Raw genomic sequence first — 21,774 nt, forward strand, 5'->3', positions numbered from 1 at the left:
AAGTTCAAAAGAACAGCATTTATTTGAAATATAGCACTTTTGTAACACTATAAATGTATTTATTACTGCCACTTTTGATTAATTTAATGCAGCCTTGAAGAATAAAAATATTAATAATAAAGAAAAATAATTACTGACCCCAAACTTTTAGATGGTATTGTGTTACAAAGTTGATCTCATTCAGAGTGACAAACTAAGAAATTAATTTAAGGTTGATGAGAGGCTAATCTTTTAACTGCTGATCTATCAATTGTTTATTTTTTTTTAAATAATTACTATTAGTATATTATTATTATTATATAATCAAAATAAATAAATAAATAAATAAATAAATAAATATGCATTATGTATATGCTCTTAGAAGAGATAAGACATAAAACATATATTATTATTACTAGTAGTAGTAGGGAAAAAAAAGAATAGCCTAAAGAATTAAATGCAATAAAAGTACTTATATAACGGAGAAAAGTATAAAGAAAAAAATATATATTCTGGCAATTCTTTTAGTTAAGTTTAGCAGTTCCAATCATGTATAATATCGTTTAATCGCCTGTGTTTTATATGAGCCTGCAGTCCCATCTGGTGGCCAAACTGAACTTCACATGTGGATCTCAGAATGGACGAACCGAACCGAACCTGTTCGAAGCTTTGAATCAATTGCTTTGCAAAATGATTCACTGGTTCGAAGCGCTCGTGACACCTGCTGCTCAAAACGGTGTAAATGCAACGAAAAATCAAGCGAGACGTGCATAAAAACACCTTTTACGAACCAATTGCAAATGTTATTGAAAGTATTATATATTGAATGCAATTAAATGACCATCTAATGCCAAATATGAAATGTGTTAATTAGTTTGCAGGGTTTTTGTTTGTTTTATGGAGGGCTTGTATAAACAGAGAGAATTAATTACTAATCTTCATCTTAAATACTCAAATGTCTCATTAAAATATCTACAAATTTATAAAACCGATCCAAGATCAGGTAAAAAAAACATTGGTTTTACTGAAATCACGCTCCGAACCAAACGATTCGCAAAAGATTCGAAGCTTCACGAAGCAGTGCTTCTACTAAAATGGACTGTGATTCCATCTTATAGTAGATCAGTCCATTTCAATTCATAAAAATCAATATAGATAATCACAAATCATAGTATAGCGTTGATGAAAAATAGCTCTAGCTATATTACACTATAGGGTCATTCCGTGTCAAATCAACCAGCTCAAATTCAAGATTTAAAAAAAATTATTAAAAATAAAGAAAGATAAACATGTAGAGTGATGAAAGCAGAAATATTAAATGTCGCAGATGTATATTTACTGAGTAATGCACTATTTTGTAGAGGGGGGGCAAAATTGCAATTTCACCTGAGATTCGGAGCCAGATTACAGGAGGGTAAATATGACTTCAGAAAGATGACATCATTATGTTATTTTTACAGAGATTGGTAGCTCTATTAGTAAAATCTGTTCACTTTAGCAATCTGTTGCATTATGTGCCAATGATGACCGTTCAAAAACTTCTCAAAAGTTTGCACACCTTTACCTCAAGAAGTATTATTTCTTAATTATAACCAACATTTGGTTTTTGACCACTGAAAACAGGTAATATTCAACAATCTGAACATAGAGCCTCATTGAGATCCCCATATCTCTGGGACTGAACGATACAGGGCCTTAAAAATTATGATGCCAAAAGAAAAGTTTGTTAAGATGCAAAATCTAAAAGTGCATTAAGATAACTTTAATACGTCTTGAGTTACAAGCATGCAAACTTTGGAGAAAACTTGAAAAGTGCCTTTTCCCATTTTTGAACGGTCATCATTGGCACATAATGCAACACAGATTGCTAAAGTGAACAGATTTTACTAATAGAGCTACCAATCTCATAATAACATTATGATGATGCAGTCATCTTTCTGAAGTCATATTTACCCTCCTGTAATCTGGCTCAGAATCTCAGGTGAAATTGCAATTTTGCCCCCCTCTTCAAAATAGTGCATTACTCAGTAAATATACACCTATGGCATTTAATATTTCTGCTTTCATCACTATACATGTTTATTTTTCTTCAGAAAAAATATTAGCAAAATCAAAAATTTGAACCGGGGACCTCTAGCTGGTTTGACACTCAATGACCCAGCATTAAAAATGGCTCATTTTAATAATAGGTTATTCCATGTCAAGGTCCCCAGCTCACATTTTAGATTTTAAATCATTAAATATCATTTACACACATACTACACTTACAAATGAGTTCAGTGCATGAAGAAAATGCCTGTTCACCATTCACCAAAAGGCCAGTTTTCCATCAGCGCAGGAGCCTGTAAACGTAAAAACTCACAAACACAAACGCATATGAAATACAACATATTCTTTTATTATTGTATTATATTGATAAATGTCCATCTGAGGAAAAAAAAATAAAAGAGAGAATACAACGAGAAATCAAGAATAAACAGTAATATCAATAATAAAATATGTACAAGAGGAGTATAGCATTTATTAACACGATCTTTCCAAACTCTTTCTATACAACCAAAGGGTTAAAAGTTCAGTGACAGCTCTATACAGGCGCGTCCCGTCGTGACGTCATCACGTGATCGTCCAATCGAATCCCTTCAAATACTCTGATGTTTCCGGTAAGCACGTCAATCGATCAGTAACCAAATAATCAATAGCACTTTAGTATCTTCAGTAGCCGAGTCAGCTGTACAGTTCCCATCTCTGACCAGCAGGTGGCGCTAACTAAACTCTCCCGCATGACTAGTATCACAAATATTGGTTAATCTTCAGTTAGCTTCGCAGGTTAATATACACTGTATTCTGGTTCATAAATAGATTGTTGATCAATACTTTAAAACTATACATATTGAGATTCTTTCTAATATATCTAAAATTAATACGCACCAAAATGAACGAAATCAGAAAATATATTTACTAGTACGAAAACACGGACGCGCACGCACACGGTTCCCTAGCAACGTCTCAAAACCAGCGCTCTGTGCACGAGCTTAATGTCAAACGCGCTTCGGATTTAAAGGAATAGAATGCAAAACTGAAAAAAAGAACTGTTTAATCACCGTCATGTCGATCAGATCCGGTTTTTATATCTCCATGAAATCCAGTGGTAAATGTGAGGCAGCTTCTGGTTTCCACACCTTAACATGTAAAAGAGCATCGTTGTGTCACATGGGTTTCTATGGAAAGCCGTTTTTGCAGTTGGATAAAAAAATAAAAAAGGTAATTGCCAATTTTTCATCTCACAATTCAGATATAAACTCGCAATTCTGAGAAAAAAAAAAAAAAAAAAAAAAAGAGTTGGGAGATGTAGACTCTCAATTCAGACTTTTTTCTTATAATTGCGAGTTGCTCAGAATATATAAACTCAGAATATATAAACTCAGAATTGCCGGATATAAAAAATTTTTCCTGAGAATTTTGAGTTTACATCTTGCAATTCAGTATTTTTTTTTATTTCCACCATGGAATAAATAAAAAAAGGTAATTGTGACTTTTTATTATCATGCAATTCGTTTATAAACTTGCAAGTCTGAGAACAAAGTCAGAATTACAAGAAATAAACTCAATAATCAAAATTTTCCTTGTATTCTGATGGTCATAATTTTGATTTTACATCATGCAATTCAGTTTTTTTGCCCATAGAATTAAAAATAAATCAAAAAAGGCCCTTGTGACTTTTTATCTCACAAAAAGAGTTTACATCTTGAAATTAAATTTTTGTAACTTCTAATACAGAATTAAAAAAAAGGTAATTGTAAGATCTAAAATCGTGAGATAAAAAGTCACAATTCTAAAGGTCCAAATTATGAGATAAAAAAATATGCGTTTATCTTAAAAAAAAAAAATTATTTAATTCTGTGGTGAAAAAAATTGCGAGATATAAACTGAATTTTGAGAAAAAAAAAAAAAAGTTGCCACTTTTTTAAATTGTGGCAGGGAAAAAAAAAACAATTATAAGATACAAACCCATAATTATGAGAAAAATAATTCTCACAATTCCGACATTTCTTTATCCTGTGTCAGAAACAAGTTTCCATAGGTTTGCAGTGGCATGAAGGTGAGTAAACAGTGATGGATTTCATGTTCGTCTAAACTAGTCCTTTATCATCATTTGGTAGAGTAGCAAACTCGCGTCACTTTTCACAGACCTGAAGGAAACGCACAAACACTCTGCTCGTCCTGTAGTGCTCATGTCATCAGTTAAAGGCAAACGATTCCCAATAAAAGCAGAAAATCTCTACCCTAGCAGTTAAAAACACACAGACCCACACACACACGCCCAGATAGTTCAAGTAATCACAGACAAATTCAGATAAACCAGAAGAGTTTCAAATAAAAAACCTCAACCTGCAGGAAACTCGGGTTACGATCTGTTCGCAACCTCGGTCACCAGTCATACAATGATAAAAAACACTAGTATCCGCTTCAAACTATGACATATAAAATAGATTTCAAATCATTTTCAGCTAATACACAAACCACCACCTGTGCAGGTAGAGAAGGTGAGGATGAGTGAGCGATACTGACGTCAGAGGAACCAGATGAAGGCGTTTATGTACCCGCTCGTCCCTTCCTGAAGCTAAATCCTAATGCATTTGGCATTTCAGGCAAAACAAGTAAAAAAAAAGGCAAAAAATAAATAAACATCACAACAGATTTCAGACGAATATAGACTTCCGAATCATTGTACTTTGAGTACAGCTTGTCAAAAACGGCAACACATTCAAACTATTATAAGACTTCTGCGCATTATCACTTTGACTAAGTTCAACGAATATTCAGTAACGGCTCTAAATCTAAACTTTTGTCTCCATGTTTGTTGGTACATCACAATGTTGACATGATTTCACAGAACAGGCGAGTTTTACCAGATCGACTGCAAACCCTCAGGAGAAACTGCAGTAATGCGTAAAATAACAGCTGAAATATTTAACGCAGCACTAAATCGAGACGTACGTCCTGATGGGGAACGGCTTTGGAGTGTTTAAGAGTTGACGCTTGAATCTCAAGAACATCATCCAGGACGTATTTCACCACAAAATCACAGAAATTATAAAGAAAGTTTTTAGACCTAATAGTTTGTTTAACATTGACATTTTCTAAACAATGCCACAATGCAAAAAAAGATTCAAACAGGCTTTATTTTCTTGATTTTGGGGCGAAATGAGTCGGACGATGATGGATTTATATTTGGACACAAACATTGAGAAATTTAGTACTGCAAGTTATTTTTATGTTATATTATGTACAATTTGAATTCATCGTCTGCCAGACGAGATGCATTAAATTTGAGTCTTTTAATTCAATGCATTTAATTTCACGTGCATCCCATCGAGATTTTGTGAGAATAATTTGACGCATTTGATGAGTTTAAAACATGGACAGGGTTCGTTTTCCCTTGAAGTGAATCCGCATTTTTTCTCGAGACTGTTTGAAGCAAGGCACGTCGTTAAAAAGGAGCGAACGTAAGACGGGAAAACCAGAGAGGAGAACTAAAACTATAGAAGTGTGGGAAGCTCCCAACTTCCTGCGAGGCTGAACTCTGGCGTTCCTCCGTGTTTGTTGACCTCCCCTCGAGCACCCAGGCCTGCCTGGCTCATCAGAGCGGTTCCTGCGAGTTCAGGCCTCAACGTGCATCAGTTTGTGGAAGCCGTTTTGGTCAAAGGTCATACGAAGACTTTGGCGAGGGCGTCGGCTCCAGCGCTGCCGATGTAGCACTTGGTGGGGTGGAACGCCACGTCGTTGATGGACTCGTCAAACTTCTTCCTGTGAGCCGTGAACTCTTGGATGCACGTCTTGCTCTCCATGTTCCACAGACGCACCGAGCAGTCGTGACCTGAGACACAATCAACATCAGCTTAGTGTTATTGAATAGACATTACAAAAAAAGTAGCATTAGAAATAAATATTTTGATTCAACAACACATAAAGGGGCATTAATGTTTTTTTTTAATGAATATTGAACTATGAACTGCCTGTATGTGGAGTTAAGTCACTGTGATAATGAGCGAGTCATTCAGAAATGAAGCACAGGGTTCCTACACATTTTCCATTTCAAACTTCTATACTTTTCCAGACTCAAATTTCCAAACCTCTCGGTAGATTTTCAAACCATATTTAACATAAATGGTTCATAGAGCATTATTATTTATATTTGGTATAATAAAATAGACTTTTACATGCACACACAAAACTTTTTTTGTGCCTGAAACTATTCACATGTGCATGGAAATGTTTTGCATGCTTATGCATAAAAATTTCTAGTTTTATAAAACCTGTTTCCTTTGTGCATCACTGCCATCTTACTATAAATAAAACGAGAGCATGGATGCACATGAATTAACAGATCTACCTGCTCACAATTTTGCTGTTCTTATGGTAGTACCTCTAATATCAAAGCCTAATGTCCAATTTAACACATCCTCTGTGGTGGTGGAGAAACCATGACACGAAATGGGCTGATGGCACAACAGGTGGCTCAGTGTGCATTGTCCTATCTGCTAAATTGAATGGTTTCTTGTGCGCACATAAAAGTCTAAAAAGTATATAAAGTATACATAAAAGTATATATTTTTATTTTTGCAAAGGTCCTTGAGTTATGTAATACAGTGCTAAGAATATAGTGTGAAGAAACCCAAAATCCTTCTAACTAGGGCTGGGCAATTTGGCAAAACATTTCAATCTCAAACCTTTGACTGATTCTCGATTTCTTTTAACGATTTTTAACTAGTCAACTTGAAAATGTAACTACAACATGATTCAAGTAACTTTTTCTTTATTAACACTCTAGTGAAGCACACATGAAGCTGTCAGCATGATGTAAATGTTAAACAAATCACTGGTTACTACATCTTGTACAAACTCAGACAGGTTTTTTATTAGATTGCGCTGCTTTTCCATTGTCTATTCTATGTACACATGGACGTGTTTGACTGTTGCGCTCGCGTCTCTTGCATGAAACAGCAGTCTAAAAATACTGAGCTCAAGTTAAAAAAAAAAAGAAGTTCACTCCCATTTTCTTGCATGTTTTACCTATTCCACTGCCCGCGTCGCATGTTTGCCAACACAAAAGTGCATTCTGTGTGAATGGCGCTTAGCGATATATTTATGGTCCTTCACAGTGCGGTTGGATCATTCTTTTCTCTTTACGGTTATCATTGGCATCTTGCCATTCTAACATTTGGTAATGTTTCGCGATTCCTCGATTTCTAAAAAATAAAATAGTGGCAAAACATTAAATTCGAATTACTCGATAAAATGGGGAAAATCGCCCAGACCTACTTCTAACCTGCATTTTGCATAATGAAAAAGTGCACCTTGAATTCATCCAGTCATATTTGGTGATCACTAAAGAGTCACTAAACAGCTGCCATGAAACCTCACTTCTTGTACGGTAAATTTATTTTCATTAAATTCTGAGTTTTCTATAATAAAAAAACTAAATAGGGGCAAAAGTCTGGAAACAATTATTTTTCGATACTTTGCTTTAATTTTTCCATACTTTTCCACACCCGGAAAATACTTAAAACAAATTTCATACTTTTCCATAATTTTCCAAACCCCGTAGGAACCCTGGAAGCAAGTGACTGCATTTATGAATGAGTCACTCAATCACTGATTCTTTTGTCAAATGCCTGATTTATCCAGAAACAAAGCAAGTTACCCTCTTGATGAATGAGTCAATGAATCATTGGCTCACTCAATGAAGCCAATCCGTTCAAAAACGTAGATTCGTTCAGAAACTAAGCAAGTGATTGCAGTTATGAATTAGTCACTGAAACATTGACTCACTCAATTAATTCAAACAGCTGATCCATAAGCCAGTGGCTGTCTGTATGAATGAGTCATTGAATCATTGACTCACCCAATTCATTCTAAAATGTGGATTCATTCAGAAACAAAGTAAGTGACTGCATTTATGAATGAGTCACTGAATCAATGACTCACTCGATTAGTTCAAATGCCTGATTCATTCAGAAACAAAGCAAGTGACTGCATTTATGAAGGAGTCACTGAAACATTGACTCACTCAATTTGTTCAAACAGCTGATCCATAAGCCAGTGACTCTCTTTATGAATGAATCATTGACTCAATCAATTTGTTCAAATGGCTGGTTTATTCAGAACCGAAGCCAGTGACTGTCTTTGTGAATGAGTCACTGACTCACTCGATTCATTCAAAAACATGGGGTGGCTATGTTAAATGCATTAATCATTTTAACACATTATTTTTTCCATAATTAATCATATCAAATGAATGCATTAAATAAACATATCCCTACTTATTATAATAAAAATACCAAAAATACAAGAAAATCACCAGGTTTTCCATCAAGTTGTGACGTCAAACCGTGAACATACATGCACACATCATACACTGAACAATACAGGTCTTATATGCACAGCAAAATCTGAGTAACGGGCCAAACTGATGTCCTTGGAGTTTTCTTTGACCCGTTTATGACCTTTACTTGATAAAAGAACACCATTACAAGTGTTTGCATGACGTGACATGTTCTTGAGTACTTACTACCAGACATCAGATAGAGACCGTTGGGATCCACCGCAAGACTGGTGACAGCATCCAGATGAGCAACCATAGAGTGAATCAACTTGCCTGAGAAGAAACAGCAACATATACATAAAAAAATAACAATTATAAAAACAACAATAGCTTTTCAAAGAAAAATCTCTACACAGAATATATATATATATATATGATTTCTAAAGTTTTTTAAAGAAGTCTCTTATAAGGAGGGTTTAAAAAATAATAAATAAAATTCAATCTTTCACTCCGAGCAGAATCGGTATTTTAACGTTTCTGTTCATGCTGTATTATTACTGTTCCGAAACGGTTAAAAAATAAATAAATAAATAAATAATGCGAAGAGAGACTGGTATCTTGCATTTAGTCATCATATAGTCAGCATCATCTTTTCTAACAAGATTTCGGCCAAACGTATTAAATTAAAGAAAAAACTGTTACGACTTACAGAAAAAAAATCTGTATCTCAAAAGATTAGAATATTTTCTCAAATATCAATAAAAAAAAGATTTACAAAACAGAAATGTTCAAGATCTCCAAAGTAGGTTTAATTATTTATGCACTCAATACTTGGTTGGTGCTCCTTTTGCACGAATGACTGCTTCAATGAATATTTAATTTTCCTAAACTGCAAGTCGTAACCATCAGGATTAAAACAAAACAAATCAAAACCTCTTGAAATATTTCAGATTGTGTGCAATGAATCTCGAATATAAGAAAGTTTGCTTTTTTCAATTAAATGACAAAAAATAAAAATAAAAGCAGTCATGAGTAACACAGGTATATTTGTAGCAATAGCCAACAATACATTGTATGGATCAAAATTATACTTATTTTTCTTAAAAATCATTAGGATATTAAGATCATGTTCCATGAAGATTCCAAGTAATTTCTTACCGTAAATATATCAAAACTTAATTTTTGATTAGTAATATGCATTGCTAAGAACTTCATCTGAACAACTTTAAAGGAGATTTTCTCAATATTTAGATTGTTTTGCTCCCTCAGATTCCAGATTTTCAAATAGTTGTATCTCAGACAAATATTGTCCTATCATAACAAACCATACATCAATGGAAAGATTATTTATTCAGCTTCAAATAATGTATAAATCTCAATTGAAATTTTTTTTACATTATGACTGATTTTGTGGTCCATGGTCACATATATAAAAATATAAATTTACATATCTATTAAAATACTACTAATAATCAGCATAATAATAACAAACACAACATCAACGCTGATTTCTGTGCGTCACCTGTGTTGTTGTCGTAGAATCGGATGTGTCGGTCCTCCTGTGCTGTGATGGTGATGGGGAGCGTCGGGTGACTGAGAACTTTATTAATCTGACACGGATCATCTGAACATCAAACATATCAACGTCAGAGAGCATCATGGGACTTTTCCATTCATTGAAGATTAGACTATTATGATTCCATTTATTGAGATTTCTGGATAGGTTTTTTTATGTCAAGTAGCAATAAACTAAAAGGGATGATGACACTGTGTGACAAGACAAGTTTCAAGAAACATTTCTGTTTTCACCGAATCCTGAGGCTAAAATCTCAGAAACTGGTTCTGGCGTACCGGGTTTTCCGGCCGCTTGCGACTCCAGCTCCAGCACCAGTTGTCGGGTTTCCATGTTGAAGATGCCCATCCTGCCGTTAGTGAAGGACGTGACCATGTGAGCCGGATCACTGCACACCAGATCCACCGACGACGGGACGCCCAGCTCTGAACCACACAGAAAACAACTCATTCATGAGTCTGTGCTTTCACAAAATTCACTGCTAAGATCATCTCAACACAAAAAAACAAACAACAATTCATAAACTAAACAATTTTTTTTTTTAAAACTGATGTGCAGTAAGTTGTGACCCGAAAATGAGTTGGAATAAGCACATTTTCAAAAATGTTTTTTTTTTTTTCACATTCACATCCACAAACATTTTCACATTAAAATACCTTCAAAGTGATCTATGACTTGTTGTATCATCTAAGTCATGAATGACAGTAAAAAAAACAACTAATAAAACAAACAAAAACAGACATTCATTAATAAAATGAAATAAAATATTTTTTGTAAACTGATGTGTGGTAAATCATATATTAATTCTTTAAGACTTTGTTATATTTGGGTCCATTTCAATGCTAAAATAAAAATAAAATATAAATATATTTGAAATAATATAAAAATAAAATGTTTTTGTGTGTTAAATCATTCTTTAAACATTCACAAACATAAAATTAGTGCTGCCAAAATTAGCGCATTCAATTAATTTTTAAAAATATTTAACACAGGGGCGGAGCTTGGGTTGTCCACCGCACTCACAACTGCTGCTTCGGTCTCTTTTTTATTGACAAAAATTGCATTTATTTAGATGTGCAGAATGTATGAGAACATCAAACTGGAGACTTTTCAGATGTGCGCTCCAACTTCACCTCGACGCCAGACGCGAGTCAAACGAGCGCAGAAACAGTAACGAGGTGATGAGGAGCATCAGGCCATATGTCAGTAAAAAACAATGTTCCTGTCCTGTCAGCTGTTATACTGTGCTCTTCTCGTGCTGTAGCCAGTTTCATTTCATATCAAAAGCGTGATTGAAACTACAAGCATTCAGTGTCAGATCCAGCTTCTGTGGTGTCTGTTCATCAAAGATTAAAAAAAAAAAAAAAAAAAAAAAAAGAGGAAAGCAATAACTTTTATAGCTTTAAGGATTTATCTATATTTAACCCCTTAAGTGTCACCCCCCCTTTTTGGGGGTAGAGCTGAAAAGGGGGTGTCCAGATTCAAATTAATGTAATTCTGGAATGGCTTGGAATATGAACCTAATTTTGGGCTCGTTTTTAAAAACACACTTGGAAGTTTCTTGTACAAGTGAAAGAAGTTGAATAAAATTTTAAATAAAAAAGTTATAGGTGTTTAAGTTTGTTGTAATAAAAAAAGTAATTTAATATTTATTTATATTTCATAAAAAAAATAAAAATTAAATATGTGGTGAATTCAATTTCATGTCAAATGAAAAGCCTCCAGTCTAAAGAAGTTGTGTTCCAAATTTGACATTGATATCACAAAAAATGAGGATTCTGTGTTATTTTTAGTCGCTATACCAACAATGTCCACTAGGTACTAGTCATGCTCCTTGTATGATTTGTAATGGACGACTGATTTGATTTACAATTTTTGTTTTATTCAAACAGCAATAATAGGTTGTAAATGATTTTTTTTTAAACCATAAATATGACATAAAAAATTTAATATGACCATATACAATAAAACAACTACTACTGAAAACACATTGGCCTTAGAAACAGCTCTGGCTGCTTACTGAGACTTATCTGAATATCTCCCCTGTTCATTATTGCATAAAGTTATGAAGATGGGCTCTTTCTAATCATAAATCTTAATCAAACATAGCTACTAGACTGTTGTTACAGAAACTTCACCAAAAAAGTTTATTTCATGTATGATCATACATGAACTTGACATGCATTACATTTTTTACTGAATACTTGCAACATCAATCATATACAAATATACATATTCAATTTATTCTCAAAGTTTTAGATACAAACTAGAAAATATGTTTTGTCTGAATTATTGGCAGCCAAAAAATAAAAAAAAATAAAAATTATTTCGTGATTGTATGTGTATGTATCAACTTTTTGTAACAAAAGCCAACTTCTTGGTGTGTTTTTTTTTTGTGCTAAATTTTCTTGTCACAAATTAATGAATTACTGTCACTACATAATTTTAAATATAAAACGGTGGTCAAATATGAAAAATACAATCTCTAAGGTTTCCAATGATATATAGTTTGTCAAGATTAGTTTAGGTTTAGTATAGAATATTACGGTTTTAAATATGTAATGGCTTTGGGCCCACCGGTGGGCCGGTGACACTTAAGGGGTTTAGAATTTAGTGTTTGATAACTTTATTCAATTTTTGTATATTTCCTACTTGCTGAAGGGCACAGGCAGCTAAATATGACATTTATTATAATGGGTTTATGTGAGGATTGTTTTAAGTTAAATAAAAGTTTGTTTTTTTAGGTTTAATAAATGTTATATTGATAGCTCTCATTTATACTGTAATGTTGAATGGCTTTAGTCAATGATTTAATATTAGTGGTGAAAAAATCTGATACTCGCCTTCAGTCATAAAGATGCAAACAAATATAAAAAAAATACACTGTATTTATATTATTTGTACATTAATTTGAAGACTGCATGTGAATTTATTGCAATTAAGCAATAACAGCTAAGGGTCGAGCCTAACAACACCCCTTAGCTGTTATAAATTCACTGTAAACCACAGCTTCTTGGGGCTTATTGCTTTTATAAAAGGGTTATTCCATATGTGTAGCAAGGTTTCACAAAATAAAACAAAGCAAATAAACTGTTTGGCGGAAGAATAACGTTTTTATTAATATCATTACAATGTAGTTCCTCAGAAACAGTTGTGGTTGCCGAGCAACACATAGACGCAAACAAAGATTATGTTACTTTGTAATTTACAACAGCTTCGAACACGGCTCAACCAATCAGAATCAAGGACCGGAATAATCCGTTTTATAAAAAAACGTTAATGTTAGGTGAGATTAATTGCAATTAACTTCAGAAAAAATGGCAATTAATTAGTTAATTTTTTTTAATCGACAGCACTAAATAAAATGCAACAAATTTCTTGCAAACTGATGTGTTTTAATTTCTAGTGATTATCGTCAATTTGATATCACAGATACTATTTAAACTAAACTGAGCTAGACAATGACATCACTGAACTCAATAATGAAATGCCTTTAACTGAAAATTGAGTGTTTAATCTTATTATTATACATTACTGACACTCTATCCTCCAATTTGATACTGTTAAGTGCTTTGACACGATGTGTATTGTTAAAAGCGCTATATAAATAAATCTGACTTGACGTGTGTGTTTAGTTGTTTTGAGGTGTGTGTTTAGTACCTTTGTCCTCGTTGAAGACAGCGATGGCAGGTGTGGTGTCTGCTGCGCTCCACAGCCTCACCGTCCCGTCGCCGGAGCAGGACAGCAGTCTGTGATGAGCCGAGCTGTAGACCAAACCCCAAACCGCATCTGTGTGTCCAGACAGCGCCCCCCGCAGCACCGACGGCTCTATTACAGACAGAGACACACATTTTATTCTTTTACTTGGATCCACAAGACAATCAACAAAAACGGAATCCAAATACCTTGGGAAGAATAACACAGGAATCATTACCTGAGTTCTGTAATTCATTCTCCACCTCTAATTATTGCCTCTTTCTCAAGTATTATGTAAATACATATGCATATCTCATTACTTATACAGCTGTATATAGAGAAAACAATGCACAAATCTTTACATAAATCTTCTGTTCCAGATTCATGCACATTATTATTATTATTTATATTTAAGTCTTACTATTTAAATGTTTTTCTGTTCTCATGTCAGATATGTATGTATGCATGTATGTACCAAGAGCACCTTAAAAACCACAACAAATTCCTTGTGTGTCTGTGCACACTTGGCGAATAAAGCTGATTCTGATTCATGGCTAACATACATTCACAAGCAGTGTTGGGGAAAGTTACTTTTAAAAGTATTGCATTACAATATTGCAATACTCCCTAAAAAAGTAACTAATTACGTTACTTAGTTACTTTTTATGGAAAGTAATATGTTACTTTTGTGTTAATTTTAAAATCTGGGTAGGACTCGCTTTTTTGTTTGTTTTTAATATAAAAAGTTATAATGTAAAATGAATAAGCCTCAGTCTGAAAGAAAAGTAAATTCAAGCCTGAAAGTTCAACACTCTTCAGCAATAAAAAAATTAAGCACAAATGACTTAACTTACCTAAAGTAATTTATTTCTTTATTTCTATATTTCAGCAGTTTGGAAAAATATATCCAAATACAGATCAAAACAACAGCCTCAATGACAAATACAGAGTTCAAAGCCTCGTTTACTATCACATTGTCAGGAGTGTTTGGAATGTTTTTGAAGTAGTTACTGTCAAATGTGACCCTGGTTTTGTGGTCCAGGGTCACAAATGTGTAACACACACACACACACACACACTCACTCAGGGACGTACCGTATGAATCGTACGGATCAATGTTGGGGTTCGGCGTGTTCCAGCACTGTATAGTCCCGTCCAAACCGCCGCTGAAACACTGATCACCGCTGGAGCTCATCACCACACACAGAACCGGACCCCTGAGACCAGACCAGACCAGAACAACATCAGACACAGACCGCATTAGGCTGGTTATTAGGGTTAGGTATCGTTTGAATTTTATCGATTCCAATTCTAATCGATTCCTAGTTTCGATTCCAGTAAGACAAAAAAAAAATCCAATATATATATATAAATAAAATGCAGTCAATCATTTATTCTGTGTCTTTTTGCAAAGCATTCTGTTGCAGCTGAATAACATGAGCAAAAATCAGCAGCCTACAGAACACAAGAGGAACTTTTGCCTGTGCTTTTAACAGAAATACCACAGCAAAAACCACTAGACTAATATACATTTCAAATATTAAAGTAAACAGTCTGCAATAAAATAGGAAGAAACAAATCAATTAGCAACAGCATAAATAAATACAACTGAACCAAATTTCAGGTACAGAAACTAATTAAAACTTTAAAAACACTGCATGGTTTTCTTGTCATAAATCAAATATAGATTAATTAATTAAAGTTATTCAGTCAAGCTCAGTGAATGATTTTCTTTTGTTCTTTGATTAACGTTAATGACAGGCGGTGTGTTTATTAGGCTGCTGTCTCTTTAACACCGAACGCACACAGATATAAAAATACTGTACATGTGTGTTCTCTTTCTCATCTGTTTATGTTCACTTAAGACAAAAAACGGCTGTGTTTATGATGATATACTGACGTAGTTTTCCGCATACTGGTCGATAAATATGAAAGAAGTCAGTTCCAGCCCAGAACAAGCTTTTCTGCAGTGAAATGCACAGAATGGACACAAACCAGGAATCCACTTAAATCGTTTTAAATCACATTAAAATGCAAACGCAGGAAAAGTTAAGCAGAATCGAAATGCACGCATCTTATCGAATATCCGGTTCTTGGAAACTTGGAACTGGTTCTAAAATGGAACCAGTTTTCGATACCCAACCCTATAAGATCTGAATGTGATCCACACGTACCTGTGAGCCCTGAACGTGTAGATGGGCTCCACATCCAGAGCGGCGCACCTGAAACAACAACAACCGGTTACACTGACCGACCCGTTATTATCCTTAACTACAACTAGAACTATAACAACATTTCTGAAATAGAGATTAAATAAAAAGATGCAATGAAAAGGTTTCTATTTATTTAAATTGAGGCACAATTACTAATTTAATGCTGAAACTGAAATAAAAACTAATTAAACATAAATAGTATTGTATAAATAGTACAAAAAAAAAATTTAAATGAAAAAAGCTGAAATAAAAATAAATGAAACCTAAATAGTAATATTTAAAAACGTATATAAAACAAAAACCTGAAATAAAAAAAACTAATGAAATTTAAATAATAGTAATATTAAACCTAAATGGTAATATAAAAAAAAACAATAAAAAACTTGAAAAAAACTGAAAAAAGAAAAGAAAATATATACATTAAACCTAAATAGTAATATTAAAAAAACTAATAAAACACTAAATTAATACTGAAATAAAAATAAATTAATTAAATAAAAAACTGATATAAAAATTAAAGGGATAGTTCACCTTATGTTGGTCCCTTATTGATTTGCATAGTGTTTTTTTTTTTTCCTGAAGGTCGTTGCACACTGAAATTTTCGTATGCGTTTTTTCAGGGTTTTTTTGTCAAAATGCTTGCTATGGATGCGAAAACGCAGAAAATCGAATCTAATCAGAATTTTTTATGACGGACGAATGTTTCGGGGGCAGTGTGAAAACATGATTGACACAAAGTGAGGTTGTATTTATTTCTTAACGTGCGAGAATTTCAGACTCAGTGTGCAATGACCTTTACTATGGAAGTCAATGGGGACCAGCAACTCAAGGTGAACTACTCCTTTAATGTTTAATTACTTTATTTTTAAAAAACAAATAAAATGACAAAAGCACATAACAAAATTACAAAACATTAAACTGAAATTAGAATGAAAGCAGATTGATTGAAACATTAATAAAAACCCTATATAATTAAGAGTATAATGAGCCTCTCACTTCTTGGTCGGGGCGGTTTTCTGCAGGTTCCACATTTTCAGCGTGTGATCTTCAGACGCGGTGATCAGAACCGGCTCAATGGGGTGAAACGCAAGACCGCGGATCGAATCGAAGTGGTTTCTGAGTGTGAACTTGGGGTTCCACGTCTTCCGCAGGGCGTCTTTATTATTAGTGATCTGAGAAAAGCAGGAAACATTCACAAATACAGTACATTTCCACTCAAATTAATACCAGCTGTCATTTTAATATCTATATATTGACTCATGATTTATATATATATATATATATATATATATATATATATATATATATATATATATATATGAATAAGCACATTACAACTGAAACAAACAATTCACTTAATTAAAATATTATTAATGTTTTTCTTAAATAGATTTGGCTGAGCGCCACGGTTATTATAGTTAAATAATTTAAAGCTAAAAGCATAAAACTTACTTGAAAATAAAATAAACATTAACTAAAATAAAATAAAAGTATCATCTTGCCGCTTTCATTATAATTATAAACACGATCAACCTGATAAAAGTTTACCATTTTTAACAAAGTAAAAACATCCCAATCAATCCCATAAATACATTATAATAAATGTTTCATTTTTGAATTGTTTAAATTCAAATGTTTAATATTTACGAGAAATATAATAAAACAAAAATCTAGAGAAATAAAATGAATAATATAAATATAAAAACTGATTAATAAAAACTATAATAGTATCTCATAATAATGAGATCAAAAATAATGTTTTCTTATTTTTATATTTCTGTTTTCATTTTAGTTTAATTTTTAGTAATTTTGTTGATAGTTTTAAAAAATATATTATTTTATATATACATTTTTACTTTTTTATTTAAACTAACTAAATTTATGTATTTATTTAAACTTTAAAATTCAAATGAAAGTGGAAATTATAAAAATAAAAACTGATATGCATCATGATATTTACATACATTATAATATACAATATATATTATAATATTAATAAAAATTATAACAGCACCTCAATGATACTAAAATAACACTTTTTCTTAATATTTTGAAAGATTTTATTTTTATATTCTGTTTTCATTTTAATTTTAGTAACATTTTTAGTAATTATTTTTTGTTGCAATTGTTATTAGTTTTTAGTTGTTGTTTTATTATTAATTATTTATTATTGTCTAGTTTTTTTTAGTTTTAGTAATTTTACTACAACTTTAAACAAAAATGAGAAATGTTGCCTTGGCAACTAGCTGAAATTAAATAACTTTAGATTTTTTGTTAAATATTGTATTTTATTTGAGTTAATGTGCATTTAGTTTCCAGTAATGAGAATGTTTTTGTCGTCTCTGGACTCACATCGTAGGACAGATTCTCGGCCTCGTTGGCCACGGTGAGTCCGGCCAGTTCTCCGAGACCCAGTTCGCTCTCCAGTGTCTCGTCCGTTCCCATGATGAAGGACTTTCCCGAGGATGGAGGGAACGTCAGGGCTTCGACTGCAGAAACACACACACACACACAAATCAGCACACAGCAGCGTCTGCAGCAGTGTTAATTTCGTTAACGAAACTATGACGAAAAATGTTCGTTGACAAGCTTTTTTCCCCATGACTACGACAATAAGGTCAATAAACGATAACTTGACTTACAACATGCAATTTTGTTGACGAAAAAAGATGAGACTAAAATTTATTAAAAAAATAAAAACTACCAAAAACCTCTTTATTTTCGACAATAAAATAAATAAAATATTATTGCAGACTGCTGTCCTCTACTATGCGAGCTTTCATGAATGCGGTTGCCAGATATCAAGAGTTCAAATCCCCAAATCAGAGCTTCACTGTTACAAGGATACATTTTCGGCCCAGTGTTTTGCTTATTTTAAGCAATCTGGCAACCATGCGCACGCTCCTCATTGGAAGCGATAATCTGAAAACAGCAACAAACAAGCTGAAGTTTAGCGATCTAAATAGGGATGCACAATATTTTTTATTTTGCTGATATCCGATATACCGATATTTTTCAAATAATTTTGGCCGATACCGATATATTTCCTTTCTGCGCAGCGGAAAGATCGGGGAGGAGTTATAGACCACAATATCACAATAACCATTTGCTCCTCCATAATCTTTTTTTGAATAATTCACCCTTTCGCTGCAAATCAGCGCACAGACCATTTGTGAGCACAAATGCAAAAGCAGTCATCAGTAGCACAGGTATATGTGTAGCAATAGCCAACAATACATTGTATGGATCAAAATTATACATTTCTCTTTTATGACAAAAATCATTAGGATATTAAGTAAAGATCATGTTCTATGAAGATATTTACTTTTACTTACTTTACTTTTGTCATTTAGCAGACGCTTTTGTCCAAAGCGACTTACAAATAAGAAAAAGTAACTAAAACTAAAGAGTTACAACTCTATAAATACTATCTACCCACATATTTAAGAAAATCAAGAAATTAAATAAAATTAACACATGCATATAACAACAACATTTCAATAATAAACATATCAATGAAAAAATTTAATAAAAAGCTACTACTATCCCTTGCCGGTGTCCCTGCCCGGTGGAGTCGCACGGTAGAGTCGATGGTCTTTACACTCTTTGGTCTTCACACTATTTAGTAAATTTCCTACCGTAAATATATAATAACTTAATTTTTGATTAGTAATATGCATTGCTAAGAACTTCATTTGAACAACTTTAACCTGTTAACCTTCAACCCCATTTAGGGCCTCGCAGGTGAAAATAACCTACCTGAATTAAAATGGTAACAGTTTGTGACAAAGTGTGCTTACACAAACAAATTAGGTATCTTTGGAAAGAAGAGACTCTGGGCTTTACTATCTATCATCCAGAGTTGATAATGCTCAAAAAGATAAAAAGTTATAGACACTGACGTGCCTTGAAAAATATTTTTCCACACTGAATGTTTTTTTATTTCATATACAAATACATGAAATAAGTCCTGGAGCAATCCAGAAAAGTAATGGATCGAAAGCCATGTGTCTCATCAGTTCATATTTCAAATTTGAAGAAGATACCATGAAAAATGAGATTCCTGCAATATTTTTTCTGAAACTATTTATAGCCCCCCCACCCCCCTGTTTGAGGAAAAATAACCACCAAATGGATTGCAGAATTATACAAGCTATTTTAGTCATTATACATGTTCCTGCATAGTTTTTCAATTATAAAATAATAGACAGATTTATTTGAGCACTAAAAAATACAAAAATAATTATTTGAGTAATAAAAAAGGAAAAAAATAGAAAAAAAATGCTTTGTATATAGTATGTATACTGAAGTATTCTTCGTTATTCGTTATTACAATGATAAATATCACTGCCAGACGTGAAGTGATATTGCCAGACATGGTCATAGAGTCAGTAAACACACGCTGATGTGCTTCCATTCAGATTATAATCAAACAGATGGGCCATATAATCAATAATAGCTGATCAATGAATCACAATGATAGCCGTCATAGAGTCGCTAATAAACACGCTGATGTGCGTCCATACAGATTATAATCATGCAGACACGGCCACATTCCCCACACAATACACACACACACATATAAAAAATGTAGAAGAAAAAAAAAAAACAGTTTTTTATGGATAAAGCAGATCGCTAAGTTATGCCCCGCTCAGATGACAGCGTGCGTCACAGAAGCGTCACTGCTGGCAGGAGGGAGCGCCAAATTCAAATAATCTATATTCCGCTTTTCTGAGACTTTTTTTTCCGTAGACGGTCTCATTATGTTTGTAAGACCGTATTCTACAACATCGTTTTGTTTTTTTACCACCAAGACGCTGTTTTTGAGCGTAATTTATTCCATAACGGACGCGAACAATAACTCTCTGAAGAAATGAAACGTAAACAAAGGAATATTCATCCTTATTACAACGTTATTGTTTCGCTGGACTAAAAGTGCTCGCTGGGATGTTTTTCTGTGGACCCTTACCTCTCTAAATAAACTGGGATTTCAGCAGTGGACGCGTTTGTGGCTCGTTATTACAATGATAAAGGTACGTACGGCTTTTTTACTCTGCGTGTTTGGATGTGTACTGCTTACACAAATGTAGCAAATTTGTGCCACTCATTCCTTATAAGCTTTCCATCGAAAAACAGCGATCTGTCGTCGATGCTTGAGGCTTAGACCCTCAGAATGATATATAGTTTGTCAAGATTAACTTGGTCCCGTTTCATTTATTCTATTAGAAAACAATGACACATGCAAACAAAGATCGTTCAGTGCGAGGTCGCTCTGGTGAAGGCTAACAGGTTAAAGGAGATTTTCTCAATATTTAGATTTTTTTGCTCCCTCAGATTCCAGATTTTCAAATAGTTGTATCTCAGACAAATATTGCTCCATCATAACAAACCATACATCTATGGAAAAATTATTTATATTTAGATTTATTATATATTTATATTTATATTATTTATGATGTATAAATTTGGACCTTTATGACTGGTTTTGTGGCCCAGGGTCACATTTGTATACCGAACTTCTTGCAGGCTACCATGATCCGACGACTTTGAAAATTGTGCAGTGTGAACTCGGCATAATCGTGAATGTGTCATAAATACCCTCGTCGGTGCGTCCCAGCGGATGCTCGTTGAGGCGGGGCAGGCTGGGACGGACGGGAGGAGCCACCGGCGGCTGGATGGATGACAGATCCTCGGCTTCACGCAGGTTAGCCAACATGTCCTGCAGCTTACAGCGGTTCGGCCCTGAAACACATCACAACCACCACACTTCATCTGAGAAACCCAGGCAAAATCCAGACCACCTTCGACCAATATTTATATTTTTCAACATTTTTAAAACCATAAACAGAAGCATTTCTCCTATGCTTCGTCTAGATGCCCAAACGTTTGAATACGAAGAGCCAAAAATCTAACTTTATTAAGGGAGGCGAGACAAAAGTAAATGTTGCATATATCCAACTATATTATATTAAAATATATTACATTTA

The 21,774-nt window shown here is 33.5% G+C and overlaps 1 protein-coding gene across 2 annotated transcripts in view; it reads right to left on the reverse strand.

The window, feature by feature from the left end:
* Window positions 1-2,356: 2,356 nt before the first annotated feature.
* The window catches only part of LOC306857130 (striatin-like), a 60,721-nt gene continuing 41,303 nt past the window's right edge, over window positions 2,357-21,774 (reverse strand). For both annotated transcript variants that reach the window (XM_079396843.1, XM_079396842.1), the window contains 10 exons: window positions 21,386-21,529; window positions 18,140-18,276; window positions 16,784-16,959; window positions 15,749-15,796; window positions 14,670-14,791; window positions 13,539-13,706; window positions 10,157-10,303; window positions 9,828-9,929; window positions 8,552-8,638; window positions 2,357-5,857 (listed from right to left, as the gene is read on the reverse strand). In XM_079396843.1, coding sequence (XP_079252969.1) covers window positions 5,688-5,857; window positions 8,552-8,638; window positions 9,828-9,929; window positions 10,157-10,303; window positions 13,539-13,706; window positions 14,670-14,791; window positions 15,749-15,796; window positions 16,784-16,959; window positions 18,140-18,276; window positions 21,386-21,529 — 1,301 coding nt within the window. In that variant the 3' untranslated portion in view covers window positions 2,357-5,687. The remainder of the gene's footprint in view (window positions 5,858-8,551; window positions 8,639-9,827; window positions 9,930-10,156; window positions 10,304-13,538; window positions 13,707-14,669; window positions 14,792-15,748; window positions 15,797-16,783; window positions 16,960-18,139; window positions 18,277-21,385; window positions 21,530-21,774) is intronic.

The sequence above is a fragment of the Barbus barbus genome (genome assembly GCF_936440315.1).
Source record: "Barbus barbus genome assembly, chromosome: 37".
NCBI classification, from domain to species: Eukaryota; Metazoa; Chordata; class Actinopteri; order Cypriniformes; family Cyprinidae; genus Barbus; species Barbus barbus.